The sequence below is a fragment of the Punica granatum genome, chromosome 3 (genome assembly GCF_007655135.1).
Source record: "Punica granatum isolate Tunisia-2019 chromosome 3, ASM765513v2, whole genome shotgun sequence".
NCBI lineage: Eukaryota > Viridiplantae > Streptophyta > Magnoliopsida > Myrtales > Lythraceae > Punica > Punica granatum.
The window spans coordinates 14,558,113-14,576,273 of record NC_045129.1 but is presented as its reverse complement, the minus strand read 5'-3'; the positions used below and the strand labels follow the sequence as shown (position 1 = coordinate 14,576,273).

At 39.0% G+C, this 18,161-nt stretch overlaps 2 protein-coding genes across 3 annotated transcripts; one reads left to right on the top strand and one right to left on the bottom strand.

Annotated features, from left to right (window-relative positions):
- The first annotated feature begins 879 nt into the window (after positions 1 to 879).
- Positions 880 to 4,360, top strand: LOC116201225 (acyl-protein thioesterase 1 homolog 1-like). The gene is made up of 9 exons (XM_031532366.1): positions 880 to 1,041; positions 1,276 to 1,393; positions 1,965 to 2,001; positions 2,141 to 2,210; positions 2,311 to 2,415; positions 3,212 to 3,362; positions 3,450 to 3,532; positions 3,776 to 3,869; positions 3,952 to 4,360. Exons 1-9 carry the CDS (start codon positions 918 to 920, stop codon positions 4,037 to 4,039), a joined length of 870 nt encoding a protein of 289 aa, XP_031388226.1. The 5' UTR covers positions 880 to 917; the 3' UTR covers positions 4,040 to 4,360.
- LOC116201226 (monothiol glutaredoxin-S15, mitochondrial) lies at positions 4,261 to 7,605 on the bottom strand. 2 transcript variants are annotated; one of them, XM_031532368.1, is made up of 7 exons: positions 7,298 to 7,605; positions 6,409 to 6,521; positions 5,982 to 6,116; positions 5,777 to 5,876; positions 5,275 to 5,341; positions 4,662 to 4,740; positions 4,261 to 4,589 (listed from the first exon to the last, which is right to left on the bottom strand). In XM_031532368.1, exons 2-7 carry the CDS (start codon positions 6,478 to 6,480, stop codon positions 4,530 to 4,532), a joined length of 513 nt encoding a protein of 170 aa, XP_031388228.1. In that variant the 5' UTR covers positions 6,481 to 6,521; positions 7,298 to 7,605; the 3' UTR covers positions 4,261 to 4,529. The 2 variants fall into 2 exon arrangements, with proteins under 2 accessions (XP_031388228.1, XP_031388227.1); XM_031532367.1 differs by having other exon boundaries at positions 6,409 to 6,548; positions 7,298 to 7,604.
- Between the last annotated feature and the right edge of the window lie 10,556 nt (positions 7,606 to 18,161).

Below are 18,161 nucleotides of genomic sequence, written 5' to 3'. Positions count from 1 at the left end.
CCTAACATTGATTCCCTTTTCCCATATATTCACTCGCATATTGCATAGTCTTTTTTTTTGGGGGTTGCGTAGTCGTTAATGAAGTACCACATCTCACATTGAGGAGAGACAAGATTTTGGCAAGTTCGTAAGAGCATGAATGACTGGTTTCCATCAAATGACGCTTTTAAAGAATTAAACTTTGCTGATCAAGCTCAAGACTGATAAAAACTCTTAAGAGTAGAATTCCCATGTCATGAATTGACCCTCGTCATTAGTGTCGTCTATGGCAATGAGATCATTTGGTTAGGTCCCCAAAGCCATCGTCTCTCAGGTGTTTATGAGTTGCCGGTCAAGGGAAACTCGTAAGAGCAGAATTCACTCATTTTTCTCAAGAGATGCCTTTTAAGGGTACAACTGTATGGGAAAGTCTTAAAGCAGTAGAATTTCCATGCCACATATCTTTGAGCACGCACTCATCAGTCATAAATCAGTAGCTGGATTAATCAAGGATGGATTTAATTTTTTGCTCCAGTCGGCCTCCATAGTCTCTCCTCAAATAATATTAAAAGAAGAAGAATGTACATGACTGTTTCGTATACAGGCTGCAGTGATCAAACGAATTGTGGGCATACTCCGGTACCGAGGTTGCTAGTTCTTGGGAGAAGTTCTTAGTTTTTTTACATACTGCATATATAATGCTTCAAATCGAGCGGGATGAATTTTTCAATAGAAAAAAGATGCATTACTTTTGATAAATGTTCACTTTCTGTCCTGACTGGACCCCCTCCCAGCTTCCTTTTCATTGATGCTCTCTTTAAACGTCTAGGTGGTTTCTTTAGACGCAATTATATATATAGATATATAGATTTGCATATTCTGAGGTTCTATATTCGCCTTTCCACTCCACCCTTTCCCCTCACTCCACTTGGGTATAAATGCACCTTGCATGTTCAGGTGTTCTCTCCATAGCAGCTTCCGCCTTCTTCGATCACGCATCATTCGGACAAGGAACTATAAAGAGAAGAAATATGAGCTATCCTCGTCATACTATGAGCTCTGGTTTGATTCATTCATTATTCTCTCATTGCCATTCACAGCTTGTTGATCGGCTCGTTCCCTTAAACATAATTTAATTATGGAGTGTTTTTGGCTATTTTTCGGGATATTGGTGCCGCTTCTTGCACTAATAGACGCTTTCATCTGATCCCCAAAGAACTAATGATAAAGAACAAAGGCCTGTTTATGTTGCCTTTTGTGTAATGACTAGTTTTTCTTTTTCATGGGAAACTTCAGCTGGTAGCAGAACTAGCCGGAGGACCTTCGAGTTCGGGAGGACATATGTGGTGAGGCCCAGAGGAAAACATCAGGCAACGATTGTTTGGCTCCACGGCCTTGGCGATAATGGGTTAAGGTGTGTGCTTCTCTTTCTGATTAGCAATTTCACATTATTTTCGAAACATCTCAATATATACATTTAATTAACGCTTTTACTGCTAGCGGACTTCAAGAAATCTTGTAACACGAACAGAGAAAGAAAGCATGGTTCCGACTTTTTCTTGTACTTACAGGACACATAATGAGTATCGGAAGAGGAAACATTTTTCTGCATCTGTTTAAGAATGTCAAACACAATACACACGCGCGCACACACACATATATGCGTGTCAAACACATTTTTCTGCATCTGTTTAAGGTGGTCCATCGGATGTTAAGTTTCTTTTATATTTTGCTTTTCATTATTATCAAAGCTTTCCTACCAAATTTATGCACATACATATAACCGATTCCATTTGTTCTCGTCTTTTCTGTCCCATTTGGTCCTACTTAATCCAGAAAAACGGGACCTGAGTATGTGTCTATCAATGGAAGTTAAACCATAAGTTCACTTTGGTTTTCCTTTCGGCGAAAAGAAAGGCATGTTACGTACGTTCTAGTGAATTAGCTCGTTATTGATACTCACTCGGGAAATGTTCTTTCGACAGCTGGTCTCAACTCTTTGAATCGCTTCATCTTCCAAATGTAAGCATCGGCTTCTACATCCATACGTATCTCCAAACCTTTACCGTACAACAGATTTATACTCGCGAGTCGTAATTAAAATTATAGCTGCACGGATATATTTCCTAACTCTCTCGTTGATCTATATTCCCCCATTCAGGTCAAGTGGATTTGCCCAACGGCTCCCACCCGCCCTGTGACATTACTCGGTGGATTTCCTTGCACTGCATGTATGATAAAACTAGCTACAATCTTTCTCTATCATCATTTATTACCCCTCGGAGACCTGGAAGTTGGATGAACATATGAACTTATATATTTGGTTCGCAGGGTTTGATGTCGGAGAGCTATCAGATGAAGGCCCTGATGACTGGGAGGGTCTAGATGCTTCAGCAGCTCATATCGCCAACTTTTTGTCTGCTGAACCTGCAGATGGTATTGTACACTCATAAGAGTCGGTTTGCCCTGGCTACAAGTATATTTTTATTTTACTTAATAAAACACTTTTTTCCCAGGAAAAAAGCCTGTCAGAATGGTAAATGCTAATGTTGAGATGTCCCACACTCAAAATTTTTTTAAAAAAATCACAAGTTTATATAAGGTTTGAGTCCAGCAACCTATCAGCTTAAATTTTTGGATTGCAAATGCGATCAAGTCCGTCTAAGTCTAAGCGAGAATTTTACATGGTATCAAAGCAAATTAGACTTTTGATCGTATGTGTGGGCTCACACCACGCGTCAATTTCGAGGTAACCAATAGTGCGCCTTATGCTAGTTAGGCCCGAGAATGGCCCGGTCCAATTCCGAGGTAGCTAAAAATGTACCTCTAGTTAGGCCCGGGTATGAAACTCGAGGCTAGTCCCTCACCCGAGCACGGAAGAGGATGCCCAACTCATAGTCAGTTGTTGAGGGCGCGTTTTTAAGGGCACGTGGCACGTGCTGGACCATATGCTGCCATGTGAAGGCTGGTGTTGAGATGTCCTACACTAAAAAATTAGGAGAGAAACCATAAGTTTATATGAGGATTGGGTCATGCAACCTATCAGCTTAAACTTTTGGATTGCAGATTGGCTCAAATTTTTCTAGGCCCAAGTGAGAATTTTACGGTTAATATTCAGAATGCTGCAGCAGAGACATGAAAATTGTTCTGTTTTTGGGAAAAGTCGAAAACGTAAAGTTGTCTCCGAAATTCAATAGCCTTTAGGTTTATGAAAGTTTCTTTTTTTTTACAGTTAAAGTTGGGATTGGAGGATTTAGCATGGGAGCTGCAACAGCTCTTTATTCAGCTGTTTGTTGGGCAAGCGGTCGATATGTGAACGGCATCCCGTACCCGATCAACCTTAGGGCTGTCATGGGTCTGAGTGGTTGGCTTCCTGGTTCAAGGTGATTGTTTGACATGTATCCATTTACTTTTTGAGATGTATCCAATGCAGTCCAAGGCCAATGTTTAACATTTTATTGTCTAAGTAGAAGCTTGCGGAACAGAATGGAAAGCTCGAACGAGGCCACAAGGCGAGCTGCTTCCTTGCCCCTCTTGCTTTCTCATGGAACCTGTAAGTTTCATCCCTCTCTTTACAGCCTGATATCTCATGAGACCATTTTCTTGGGCTGATCCCCCCAGGCAGTCCATTCCGGAGAATTGATGGATGTAATTTCAGTCAATCCGATGGCTGAAAACTATGTTTCCACCCCTCGATGTTCTATCACTAACGTGAAAAATAAGAACAGAGGAGCCGAAAAGTGAAGCAGTCTTGGAACTGAAAAATTCCGGAAAAGTGATTGGTAATGTTTTGCAGGTGATGATACAGTGCCCTATATCCACGGAGAGAAGTCTGCCCGCAACTTGAGTTCAGCGGGATTCCGATATCTCACATTCAAGTCCTACGACGGGTAACAGATCACATAACTCTCTAGCTCCACCCGGAGATAGCCATGGATTGCTTTTAGATGCTTATCTGTATTAAATACGCAGGCTCGGTCACTACACGGTTCCAAAAGAGATGAGTGATGTCTGCAGCTGGGTCACTGCCAGGCTTGGGCTCGATGGTTCGCGTTCATGATTGAAACACAGGAATTCTAAGTTTTAAGCAGATGATAGAGCTGATGGGCTGTGAGATGACAGAATAGTGAAGTTGAAGGGACCATATTAGAGTTCAGAAGGATATGTACTACTGCAGTCTTAAGAGTCGACCTTCAACAGTCTCCTATCTCGTGTTGTAAACGTCAAATAAAATCTTGGGTGTGTCTTATTGTAGTCAGAAATGGATATATCAACTACACATTAGCAATAATAATATGACTGTAGATTTGGCCTCTCTTTAGTTATTATGCAAGAAATCGGACCCGCAGCAATATTCTGTGCCTCTCAAACTATATCAACACATACAGAAATATAGACTGCTGTACTGTGCTCTAGAATCTGTTCGAAGGGCATTTATTGCTTCAATCTGCAAGTAAACACAGTAATCCATCTTGCAAAAACTTCAAGTAGCAGACCAATTCGGGCAGCAGTACCGCTAGATCACTGGTCCCCCTCGCATATCGATTAGTTTAAGCAGTCTTGTCTCGGTTGGCTGCGATATCCTTGAGCTTTTCCTTCAGTTCTCCAGACTACAAACGACAAAAACACCAGGTTTAGCAAACAGTAATGAAAAAAAAGATCTCTCAATGATGCACACTGACCTGGTGCATGTTCATGATGATATCCGAGCCTCCAATGAACTCCCCCTGAATGAATATCTGAGGAAATGTGGGCCAGTGGCTGCGTAGAGGAGATTATGAGCTAAGAGAAAAACTATTGTGCTCTGAGTTTCTCCAGAAAATAATTAAACATAGGTGGCCAACTAAGCCACAGGAGTGATGTAACAGTAATAAACTTGAAAGGCAGATCCTCTTCCAAATTGAAAACACCATTGCCATTCAGGTGAAATGCAATGTGCTCGAGGCAGAGTTCTCAGCATTAGAGTGACTTTTTCCTCCACAGCCAATTCAAGAAGAATGATTAAAGCACAAGAACCACCATTTTATTAAAAAATTACAAGAAGCGAGCATAAAACAGCATAACGATGACTGATCCTTTCGGACGAATCTCAATATGCAACAACAGCATGAATAAATTATGCTCAGAAAATTCTCCTTGTGGGAATTGTGATGGAGAATTTTCCAAAAAATGACAGAACTAATGTGGTACCGAGATCATAACTGAACATGATGTCTTATTCCTTTAAGGCAAACAAAGAAGAGAGCAGCTAAAAATTTACTACTTTATATGATAACGATGAACCACCCAATTTACCTGTACGATTTCACTGCAGCTTTCAGTTCAGGATCTTCTAAGATATTCCTAGCACTCAGAGGGACATCTGCAGGTGCCATGGTCATAAAGAAAACCATCATTGAATTGATACAACTTTATATATCACATCTTAAGTAGAAAATTATAACAGTTTATGTGATTGAAACGAATGTTCCCAATACCATAAATTAACCCAATTACATTCAAATTATTTCCAATGGACTCCGATCTATCATGTTGATATTCTTTTCAGTTAAACAAGTTGAAGGTCATAGCAGGAATAATTCTGGGAGATGTTATAATTGAAGAAGTGAACTCTAACACGTGATAACTTCCGGTAGCTAAATTTATCACCCGATATACCATGCCAAGTCAATTATCATGCGGTTTAGGATGAGTACTAATACTTGCATGAGCTGATCACAAGGGGTAAAAAATAAATAAATAAATAAATAACAAGAATATAAAGAAATTCAGTGCAAATGGACATCTTGACACTTACTGTAGTGTTTCAACACTCTCACAGCAAGCGAGCTGAACCCACACTGAGGGAATTCCGGAACTCCTTTCATGTAAATCATCACAGGATTGTCCTTGACATCCTATATAATAGGAACAAAAGGAAGGCGATGATATTAAATATTTAATAGCCGGGTTCACAAGATATGAGGCTCACTAGATAACAAAGAATTGAAATATCACATTACCTGCTGAACAATATCTGCCAAAGAGATGCTAGAGTTCTCAAGCTTATTTGTCGGTTTGAAATCGTCGTGTGTATCGGGGTCATTGGGCACAGTCGCAAAGTATCTCGCTCCACTCTGGTTTAAGGTTCCACATACCTACTAATTGTTGGAAATCGTTATTGGGTGATAGTGGATAACCTTATGGAGAAGAATAAATTATCAATTACACTGCACTAAAGCACTTTGTATGCCTCTTTGCAACTGCTCTCTAGATCTACATTTTTCACCAGCAAACCTCGTACTGCTAATAAAAGAGATTAACACCTAAAAATCTACAGATACAGACTTTGACATATAATCACTTTACATGTTACTTCATCAAGAGGTCCCCCATCATTGCTCGTCAGCAAGAACTAACAGTCATTAAAGAAGAGCCTGGTGAGCTTACAATTCTACTGGATCGAGCAGCTGGGAATCCGGCAACGCCCCTCAGGAGTAGACTTGACAACGACTTCGCCATAAGCTTGAGAAAGTACAGAAGGAGCTTTTCACCCTGACAGGCTGATACACAGCGTGTGAATAGATTATCTAAGCAAAGAACAGGGATAATTGATTAGGTGAGTTTACACATGAACAATCCCCAAAACTTCGAAATTATAACTTCGAACCAGCTCAACTGCAGATTACGAAGCTCAGGCAGTACAGGTGGTTCTATAATAATAAACCGAAGCAAAATCACTGTTGCATAACTGAGAGGAACGGAAACTTCTGCCCCAGGGAAAAAAAAAAAAAAAGAACTGTCGCATCCAGAATAGATCAGAACATTCATTTCCACGACAAAAATTAAGAACCGAGACACCATCTGAGAAAAAGATTGCAACTTTGTAACCGATAGATAGCGGTGTGTGGGTCCGGATACTTCTTTTTTTTTTTTTATGCTACCCGGACCCTACCTAGAGGAAAAGTTCAAAATTTTTGGAACCGGACACTACCCAGTTGGGACCTAGTCCCGGAACCTGTTCCGACAGGTAAATTTTTTTCCTCTTTAAACACATTAACTGAATTAAAGGAAATAAAAAATATCTCATCCGCAATTTGGCAAAATTGCTGAGCGTTGAAATACATTCATCCATCCACAAACCATTTGGGCAAATTAATCAGATCAATTGATGATATATTCAAAGGTTCAACAACACCTAAACAGACGAGGCAAATCAAATAAGGTTCCAACAATAAAAAGATAAGCAGGGCAGAGCAATTCACTAGTAGTGGGCAACAGAAGAAATTCGAGCAACACAAGGAAGTGCTGGGTAATTGGTGAGGGGGCAGCAGCTCACGATGGGCTGAGGCTAACAACAGCTTGAGGTAGAACAAGACGTCCAGCAGAACAGCTCACGTTGGTGCACTGCAGCTCGTGGCAGGAACAGCTCGTAGCAGGAGAAGCTTGCGCCGGTCTCGAATCTCGATTGGCGGCGACGAGCCGTGGAGCGACGAATGGATGGAGGCGAGGAGCAGAAGAGCAGAGGTCCAACGGAGAGGAACAGAGCAGCGGAGGCGGAGCGACAAAGGCCTCGTAGTCGGGACCGTCGTTCGAAGAGAGAGAAGGGTAGAATGACAGATTAGGGATTTTAGGGTTATGAATAGTTTTTCTGATTTTCTTTTTTCAAATTTAGAATTCTTTTTATTATGTATACTACATATACAGATATACAGATATGTAAATACAAAATGAAAAAAATAAAAGGTTCTATTTACCGATTCTTGGTACCCCATACGCTGGAATTGGGATCGGAACATGTTTTCACCGATTATCTGATTTATTACCGGGATTCTATCCCATTTTCAATTGTAGTTATCCAGACCTTATTCTGACGGGTGGGTTCCAATAGATTTCGGGTATACCCAACATCCATGCACACGCCTAGATAGTGTCCAAGAAGACTCAAGAGCAGTATGGGAAAACAAAGGTCTGCTGCATATACAAGCCAGAAACGAACAGATTAGAAGAAGTAGACAACCATGTGTTGAGTCCTTTTAACTGAGAATCCCCCGCCGGAGACTTACCCTGAGAGTACTAGTTAGGGTTTTGGTCTCTGCTAATAGCTTTAGCTTTGAGTTGGAGGTCACTTCACCCACGACAAGAGCGCAAGGCAGGATATGAGAGTCAACTGCAACAAGTGATAACAAGGAATTGGGTAAGGACGATCAGACAGGTAGGGTGGAGGCAAAAGTAGGATACCCGATTTAAATAGGCAGGTAGTATGGCTGCGCAAAAAAATTCCAAAATGCAAAACCATACTGAATTAATCGAATTGAACGGTTGTAATTTTTAAATTAGAAATTGCAGTTAACCGTTTCATCCCGAATATACGTATTCAATTTATATTAATATATATAAGACCATCTCCAATGTAGGGGCCTTCTCGAGTGTTGCCTCTGCACATGTATCACAGAGAGGACCCTAGCCCCGCCCCCGCTTCATTATAGGAGGCCCCAACCTCGAGACTGGTCCTTTTGCGTAGGTACTTAAAGGGTGGGGCCCCAGCCAATGGCGGCTGCATGCATGGCACCCTCAACCCACCCACCAGCAATTGTCGGCTTTTCTTAATTACTTATTTTGTAAAGAAAAAAAACAAGAAGAAGAAAGAGCTGTTGCAAATAACTCTCTCTCTTGTTGCCATATGCAAATAAAATTTTTTGAAAAATTGAATTAATATTTGTCATTAACACGTCTTCCTATAAATATCAATACATACCCAAATATTTCCCACAAAATTCCAACTTCGCAAAAGCTTAACACTGCGTTTGGTTTCATAGTAGAATTTTAAAATCAGATTTTGATTTTGAAAAATAGTGGTATAAATAGGATCCACCCTTTGATTTTGTATGAATTATGTTGTTTTGTTGTGGAAAAAAGTGGTATAAATGGGGTCTACTCTTTGACTTTGTATGAGTTATTTTGTTTTGTTGTGGGTAGAATTAAGTTAAAGTTGTGATTTTAAAATTATACTCACAAACCAAACAAGGCATAAAATTCCCAAAGTCCTCAAACTTGAAATTCTTGAAATCCCCTTCCTAATAATTTCCCAATTCCAAACTTTCACAATTCAAATTATCAGTTCTCTTATTTTCCACCAAAATTTTCTTAAAAGTTGAATTAATTTTTTTTCATTAACACCTCTCCCTACAAATATCAACACATACTCAACGGAATGCGGAATAACTATTCCGACTCGGAAGACTTACCCGGTTTATATGCGGAATATGGGTGCCCCCAACACGGTTAAGATTGGGATTTTCGGATCCGGAAATGGACGTGAAAGGACAAAAATACCCTCATCTTCTTTCACTAATTACAATCGCATGCCATCCCATTAAAATCCTACATAGTGCTTGACATTTCCCTTTCTGAAGAACATCTGAAACCCTAGCAAAGCTCCAGCGGCATTTTGTCATTAATTCCTCTCATTTTTTCTGTCGATTCATCCGTCTCATAGAACTGTTCCTTTCTTCTGTGAGATTCTTCTTCGTCGTCGTCTTCGTCCAGGAAGTCTCCGTTCAACAAATTCGCCCATAAAAGTTCCATTTTTCCTTTACAAATTCTTAATCTTTTGATTGACCGAATCGTTTTTGTTTTTTTTTCCTCCATTAGCATTAATCATCCCTCAGTTAAGCTTTTCCCACTCTCTCTCTCTCTCTCTGTTGAATTGAAACCCCTTTCCTTTATCTTGTTCGTTTTCTGCAAGCAATAGCGGGCCACTCTTACTGTTCTTCTTATGCTTTTACTGGGTCTTTGTTTTCGTGGTTGATTTTTCTTCGTCTTCCCCCTCTACGGATCCGCTATCGTTAAAGAGAGAGAGAGAGAAAGTGTAGTGAGAGAATCAGTCAAGGGTTTTGTGTGAAAGACGGCAGAGAATCTGTCTCTGTCTGATTTGTGTTGTTGCTGAGCATCCAGAGTGATTTTTTAGGTTTGATCCTTGGTTATCTGTTGGATGATTGAGGCAATTTTATGGAAGTGATTTCTGTATTAGTTGATGGCAAATGGAATTGGTTGAATTCGATTGAGCTGTTGGCGTGTGGATATGAATTTTGCATCCTGTGACAGATGGTTAAACGTTCTGTTGGTAAATGGTATTGATTTCTCTTTTGGTTGAATTAGTTTATTTATCTCTTGGTTGAGTAGTTGGCACGTGGAAGTGATTTCATGTTGTCGAAAATGGAATTTTTGTTAGCTCTTATGACTACAGTAATTCTTACTTGATAATGCAAAGAAAATCGACTACTTCACTATAATATCCTCCTAATCCATTTTGCAGTTATGGATCGCTTGAGTTTGCAGAGTAAGAGCAAGAAGAGGAAAGTTGTTGCTTTAACTGTTTGTATTCAAATGTGTATTATAGTAAGGAGTTTGATGGGAATATTATTAGAATTAGTCGCTCTATATGGTCCTAAGTCAAGGATTATGTCGTACAAGTTAAACTATTATGTCAGGAGGGATCATATTAGGAGGCCTGTGTATGCGGATAGCGTGACTTGCACTAAACAACTTAGGATGGAGAGGAATGCATTTTTCAAATTGTATCATATGCTTCAAGAAATTGGGGGTTTGAAAAGTAGAAGAAATATGCATGTTGATAAGCAAGTCGCAATGTTTTTATATATTTTGGCTCATCATTTCAAGAATAGAGTCATTAAACACTAGTTTGGTAGATCGGGTGAAACTGTAAACTGATATTTCCACAATGTTCTCAAATCAACATTACGTTTACAATCTCATTTGTATAAGAAGCTGCAACCAATAGCTGTTATCTCACAGAACCAACGTTGAAAGTGGTTTAAGGTACCCAAACAAATGCCAAATTTTGTCAAATTAAGGAGCTAATATGGTGCTAACAGAATATTTTGATTCATGTAGAACTGTTTAGGTACTCTAGACGGGACTTATATCAAAATTAGAGTGCCCGAGATTGATAGGCCTAGATACAGAACTCGTAAAAGTGACATAGCAACAAATGTGTTAGACGTGTGTACTCCAGATATGCAATTCACATATGTTCTTCCTGGATGGGAGGGTTCTGCAGTTGATGGGAGAGTATTACGAGATGCTCTTTCTAGGCAACATGGACTTAGGGTGCCAACTGGTGAGTTTAATAATGTTTGCCAACTGGTGAGTTTAATAATGTTTTTAACATTCATAATATTAAAAGATAAGCTTAATAATATACAAAGTAATATAGGTTTTTTCTAGCATCTTTTTGAATCTAGGTTGTTATTATCTCGTTGATACTGATTATACAAACTGTGAGGGATTTTTGACACTCTTTAGAGATCAAAGGTATCATCTTAATGAGTGGTGTCAAAGACATTGACCGAAAAATGATGATGAGCTTTTCAATTTGAGACATGCATATGTTCGTAATGTTATTGAGAGGTGTTTCGGCTTAATTAAGATACGATGGGGGTATTCTTAGGATTCCGTCATTTTATCTTGTTAGGGTGCACAATATAATTATAATTGCTTGTTGTCTACTGCATAATTTTATTAGGAGAGATGGCTTTTGATCCCATGGAAGACCAACTGAATGAAACGGTTAGTGACAACCATAATGATGATGCTGATCATATCTTTTAGATTCAAACATCAAATGTGTAGAGTACTTAGAAGAAGCAATTGGCAACTGAGATGTTTAATGAGTGGAACTCATCCACTACGTAGTTATATGTTGTAATTGGGAATTGTAATGTAAACTTTGAGGAGTTGTTTTTCATTTGTTTGGAATTGTATGTTGTATTGTCATTGCTTTCTGAAGACAATGTCATTAATCTATTTCAATGCACATGCATTTGATTTTTTGAAGGTCTTATTTCCCATTTCATATGTACATATATATCTTTTTTTGCTTACATTCAGTTAAATACAGGTCCTTATTACTATTTATTAAGCCAAATAACAATTTACATCATGTATGTGAACTTGGTATAAAAAATGGAAGGCAGTTCTGCTTATGTTGAATCCCAGGTGAGTAAGAGTGGCAAAAGGAAATGGACTATGACTGAGGATATAGCCCTTATATCTTGTATGATTGACCTATGGAATATGGACACCCACAATGCTGACGCAGGGTTTAAGTCAGGTTACTTGCTAGAACTTGAGAAAATGCTATTGGAAAAGCTCCCGAATTGCCGTATCAAGGCGAAACCTCACATTGAATCTCGACTGAAGACACTAAAGAAGGAATGGGCTATCGTGTATGATATGATACTTAATACATTAGGCTTTGGATGGGATTCAACACGGAAGATGGTCACAGCGGAAGACAATGTTTGGGAGGCTTATGTTGTAGTAATAAATACTTTATTTATTTATTTCGATACCATATCGTTAAGTTTATATATAATGTTACTAACACTCTATTCTTTCTGTTTTTAGACTCACAAAAAAGTCGCTCCATTTAGACTGAAAAGTTTTTCCCATTTTGAAGAATTATTTATGATATATGCGAAGGATCAAGCTATTGGAAAGGATGTTCAAGTTGTTGAAGATATTCTGTAAGAGCTTGAAATTGAAGATTTGACTGGAGCAGCCAAAGAAGCGGAAGTGAATCCTTCAAATCCAAATGAATCTACCAATGCGAATACCCCTACATCGGGAGACGTTTCTCGTGCTCATCTGCCATCTACAGAGGACCCGAGAAGTGCTTCTTTGGGAAAAAAGATGAAAATGAATGAAGCTGACTTCTCTACAATTTCTTAGGCCATGAATACAATGGCAGCCGACATGAAAGAGGCTTGCATGATGCTCTCAAAGAGTATTCACTCGGACATCGTTCAAGAGAAGTTCCTTGAACTTCCGGGAACTCTTCGTAGTGTTGATGGCCTGACTTCAACACAAGTTCGCATGGCTATTCAAAAGTTCGGAAACCATCCGAATTATATCATGCTTTTCTTTGGTATCGACCCAGAAGACCGCTTGGAAATGGTTTAGGATTTCCTTGCAAATCACTAAAGCAGGACAACAAGGAAAACTTCTTCGTGGAGTTTTCTGGGATATTGTTGTTAGAGTAAAAATAAAATTGTAGCTATGTCATGTTTGGATGAGAGGTTGATATATAGCTATATCGTGTTTGGATGTACTGAGATGTTTCGGCGTATGTTTTCCTCCTTTTATTGTTCAATATGTACTACATATGTCCTCTTGTTTTTGGGATGAATGTTGTACTATATCTATTAATTGTCAAGCAAAGTGTAACATTCCTCATCTTTGTTCTTATCACATTCTTTAGATAATTATGCTTATTAAATTATAAAATAATTAATTTTATTAATAAGCATAATTTTTAGTAATTTAATTTAATAAATTTATTTTTAAAATTTATTTAATAATTGAAATAATTTTATTAAATGTCTATTCATTGTTAATTATTTAATTAGTAATTAAATTATAATGTATGATAATTTTTAATTGTAAGAGAACATGTTTTTAATAAGATACATTTTTTATTAATTCTTTAGATAATTATGCTTGTTAAATTATTAAAATAATTAATTTTATTAAAAAGCACAATTTTAATTAATTTAATTAAAAAATTAATTTTTAAAAATTATTTACTTTTAAATTATTTAAAATGTTTATTTTTATTAATTATAAAAATTACCATTAAAGTTATTTATTTATCGTATAAAATCCATTAGATTTAGCATTACGGGTATTTTTATCTTTTCACCCTATTTATGTTCTTTCCATTCCTCATTCAAGCCAACCAAACGTCAGAATTATAATTATCAATTTTGCTATTCTCTCCAACTAAATAAAACAATTTCATCAGAATTTTTATTCTATTCCATGTCTATTCAATTCCAGCGAACCAAATGTTGCCTTATTTTCCACCAAATTTTCCATTTCCCACCAGTATGATGGGTACATCACCTTCCCAATTTATGGATCGACAAGTGCTTGGGGGGTCATTTGATCAATCTTCCCATTTGACCCCCAAGTTCACCATTTACTCCATTTTGTGGTCCGCATGGTCTAGATGCTATTGACCATAACGGTAGCATGGATGAAGTAGAAGAAAATCGTCGAAGCAATCAATTTTGGTGATGGGGAGATGATAAGTTGTTCATTAGTGCATGGCTCAATGTGTCGAAAGATCCCGTTGTCGGCATCGACTAAAAGGGCATCGTGTTTTGGAAACGAATCCACTACTATTGTAATGAAAGCAAACTGGGGTTAATCAATGGAGAGACGAACGCGATCAAGAAATGGTGGTACACGATTGATGTGGCCATTAAAAGTTTCAGCAAGTTCTATGCTCAAGCAACTTGTCATCGAGAAAGTCGCATAGATGATTATAATGCACCGGAGATGGCTCATACCTTATATCAAGGTAAGAACAACATAAAGAATTTCACTCTTGAGATGCACTGGAATGTGTTTAAGAGGGAAGCGAAATGGACAACTCCAGAATGTTCAAGTGAAGGTTTAAAGCGGAGCAAGACAAGTGCTTTTGGGGCGTACACGACATTGTCAAACACCGAAAATACCAACGGCCCGGGATGATACTGTAGACTCTTCGGTGCGACCAAGAAGCACTAAAGCAGGCAAGAGAAAAAACAAGGGAAAATCAAAAAGTGACCGTTGGAATTAATTTCACCAAGGAAGTGGAATCACTCGAATGGGAAGAAGCAAGGAGAATATCTCTCCTTGAGGGATTAAGGACCGTCAAGGAATCAAGATGAAGCGACAAGAATGGGAGATGCAAATGATTACTACATATACCTCTCAAATGTCTAAGATACAATGAGAATGCCACGAGAACATATTCGGAAAATTATGTCCAAGTACAATTAATTTTAGTTTCGAGGTACATCGTAACGGTTCTATTAATATAAATATAAATATAATTAATTTGATGATTTTTTATTAATATAATTACATAATAATTTTATTTAATCAAAGTTATTTGTATTATTAAAATTAATTGATTATATTATGTAATATATATTTATTCATTTACATATTGTGCAGACCTGAATTCCATCTCATCGGAGCCCGCATGCTTGCCCCCTGATCGCACGGCTTGGGAGTGTCCATCTTCCCGAAGGACGCCTAACGGACAGGCATGAGAGGGGAGTCGCCACTAACTGTTTACGATCCGAAAGTCGAGAGCTGGTGAGTTACTCAAGTCTAGGAGTAATAGGTACACCCATTCGAGGGCTTTGTTACATGCGGGCCTATATCCCGCACACCCTATCAATACCATGGTTTGTCTTGGGTTTGCCGTTTTATTTTATTACCACTTGATTAGGTTGCACTCGTCTTACCCGGTTTGACACCGTGAATTCGTGGAAACAATCGATTCAATCCAGGAGACCGCAAGAGGAGCGAATCCTTGGGTTAGGAGATTAGTCCACCATCCTCGCATCTCGACTGACCAAACCATGATGGCCGGACGACTCGTGCGATTCTGTTCATCTCGTGGAACCGTAAGCCGACTCGATCGGTTGTGACTGTCGGAGCTCAAGCTTACTGACCGGGTTTGTTACATGAATGAATATAGAAATAAATACCTCGCAATGTTCTCTCAAATAATAAGTACAAAATGGATCTCGGTCGACTTACATTCGACAAATATTCCACTCGCACTTACTGTGAGTTTTGGAAAGACGGAAATCGAAATTAATGCGATGCAAGCTGTTGAGAGCCGGGAGATCGGGTCCGACCGAACCAATAGGTTCTAGGAGGACCAAATAGTCATTGAGGTATCCACGGGATCGGTCGAGCTCCCAAGTGATTGTCTAACCTCATTTCATGCGTCCCAACCCAAGTTATCCTCCGCTTAGACATTACTTAAGTTGGAACGGTGACTCAAGGTAAAACCCGATTTCGCAATTGGGTCGCGCGCACTCGATGTGTGGGGGTGTCAGATCCCATGATCGATGGTTTGGGGACGTTGGACCCCGTATGAACTGTATCCTATGGGTTCGGGATTGAATCGCCACAAAACAGACAAAAACAAATAAAAACAGATGAAACATACAAGTGGTGTGAATTGATTGACATATTTACGTGATTATCAGATTATGAATTGATGTTGCTTGGTAAACATGTCTCTAGCCTAAAAGGACAAAAACATAAAAGACGCATGTGATGAAAGTCGGCCATGGGCCACCCTAGAAGGGTATGTAGCATTCAGCGGATTTGAGAAAGGACTTGACAAACATGATGTCTGTCGTTGAGCCTCGAGTGTGAGGTTTCTTTTAAGTTTTACTATTTTGTGACAATAAATGATTAATCGCTTATGATCAAGATGTGTTTTGCTAGAAAATCTAAAACCTTGGGTTTTGCCTCCATGTGTTTGATTATGTCGAATGTGTAATTAGTCCGATTCTTATATTTTATGATGGATAAACCCGATCTAAGCACAAACTTAGGGAAATGAGAATGCGAAACACCAATAGGGTGCCAAGGTATCTGCTCTTACCCTACGAAGGGCCGAACAACCTTTTGCGAGCCGTCTCCGCTCGCATCTTTGGTCTACCTCCTATGTGCTCGAATCCATGCTAGGATGACAGAAACACCCCGGTCGAGTAAAGAAGGCTATGCAGATAAGACCAATGCCCGCATTGGCTACCCATCTTTACTTGTGGCTCGAAAAAAAATTTCGATCACCCTAACCCTAAGGTTGTCGGCAAGTCATGAATAGATAGCCGTGCCCTTGAATAAAAAATGTATGTGCATGGAGTGAAATTGAGACTATGCGATGCGGACCGTCGAGGTCAGTAGTCGGTGTTGACCGATCCCTTGGATCTTCCAAGGTCGTTTGGAACCCGAAGGAGTCAAGAAACCAGTCTTTTTGTCTGAAAGTAGTCTAAGAAGAACTCCCACGTTCTGACTCGAGCAGCTTCAAATCGGGCTCGGACTCCAGTTAGGACGCTTGAGTCATTCCCAGATGTCCATGCTTTGAATACCGTATGTCTCGGTATTTTATTAAAATGTGAGTTTTGAAAAGGGCATGACTATCGGTTCATGATCTGTCGACGCAATTATAGATTATTAGCCGGTTCGTGCAATGTTATTAAAGAGTCGAGTGAGTTAATTGGTCGAGTGAATCGTCCCAATTACTACATGTGTATGGTTGGCTAAATTGAGCAAATTCGCTGAATGCTTTTGTTTGAAGGTTTCGAGTTGCCAAACCGGCCATCGATGGACCGTCCGATAAGAACTCTAATTCCTAATCGTCCTAAAATTAAACCCAATTTTAAACCAACTTTACATGATTAATCTGATTCGTGTGAGGTTTTAATTAAAACGACAAGTAACACTTCATAACACATGAATCATGGACACACAATCACATCGAGCTTATCAAATCCACTCATCAAACATCGAAAAACCTATCTCATGGTACCAAGGTGGAGATTTATACCTAATCCCAAGAGATTCTCATGATGAACTAGTTCGAAAGATCCTTGACTGTCACGGACCGAGGCGGCCTTCAATTCGGGACTGAACCTAGACCTAGGTAAGTCTTCACGTCGTCTTCGAGCCCCATCGGCATCAACCTACTATCTTCTCGTTTCTCCATCAAACCCCTCCTCCCAAGGGACATGTAAGGCAAAGAAAGAGAAAAATGAGAGAAATAGAGCAAGGCAAAGATACAAACAATCAAACAATATCAAAGGATATGACATTGACAAAGCAATTAGTGGATCCAAGATGAGCTCTAAGATCCCAATTCAAGTCTAGTCATGACTTTAAAGTTCCTTAACATGACTCTAAGACACCCGAAATGGCAATAGAGAAGGGGAAATGAGATCTTGGCTCTCCCAATTTTAGGGTTTCGTGAAATTGAAATCCAAGGTGAAATTTGGTTTGATTTCTTGGTAGAGGTTCGTCAAATCGAAATCTTAGACTCATCGTGACTCAAAAACTATTGCCATGAGTTGTAATTGGCTTGTCGTGGGTGAGACGACCATGGAAGTGAAGTAATCAGTTAGAGAAAGGAGAAGAAGGGCATGAAGATGAAGAAGACGATGAACAGTGCTCGGTAGGGCAAAATTGAATTTTTTAAAAAAAATTGGGTCTTTTTGAAATTTTGAAAAGTTTATAGTAGAGTTCAGTGAAGTTGAGTCAAAACATAATTCTAAAACCAAACAGACCCTAAGACACTTGAAATGGCACGAAATGGAAAAAGGAAT

Excerpts from the sequence above, each read along its gene's own strand:
- LOC116201226 (XM_031532368.1), bottom strand. The coding sequence starts at position 6,480 with ATGGCGAAGTCGTTGTCAAGTCTACTCCTGAGGGGCGTTGCCGGATTC. Across the intron at positions 6,117-6,408 it reads CTGCTCGATCCAGTAGAATT|GTATGTGGAACCTTAAACCA; the intron begins GTAAGCTCACCA and ends AACAATTAGTAG. Across the intron at positions 4,590-4,661 it reads TCATCATGAACATGCACCAG|TCTGGAGAACTGAAGGAAAA; the intron begins GTCAGTGTGCAT and ends TGTCGTTTGTAG.
- LOC116201225 (XM_031532366.1), top strand. The coding sequence starts at position 918 with ATGCACCTTGCATGTTCAGGTGTTCTCTCCATAGCAGCTTCCGCCTTC. Across the intron at positions 2,211-2,310 it reads TGGATTTCCTTGCACTGCAT|GGTTTGATGTCGGAGAGCTA; the intron begins GTATGATAAAAC and ends TTTGGTTCGCAG. Across the intron at positions 3,533-3,775 it reads CTTGCTTTCTCATGGAACCT|GTGATGATACAGTGCCCTAT; the intron begins GTAAGTTTCATC and ends AATGTTTTGCAG.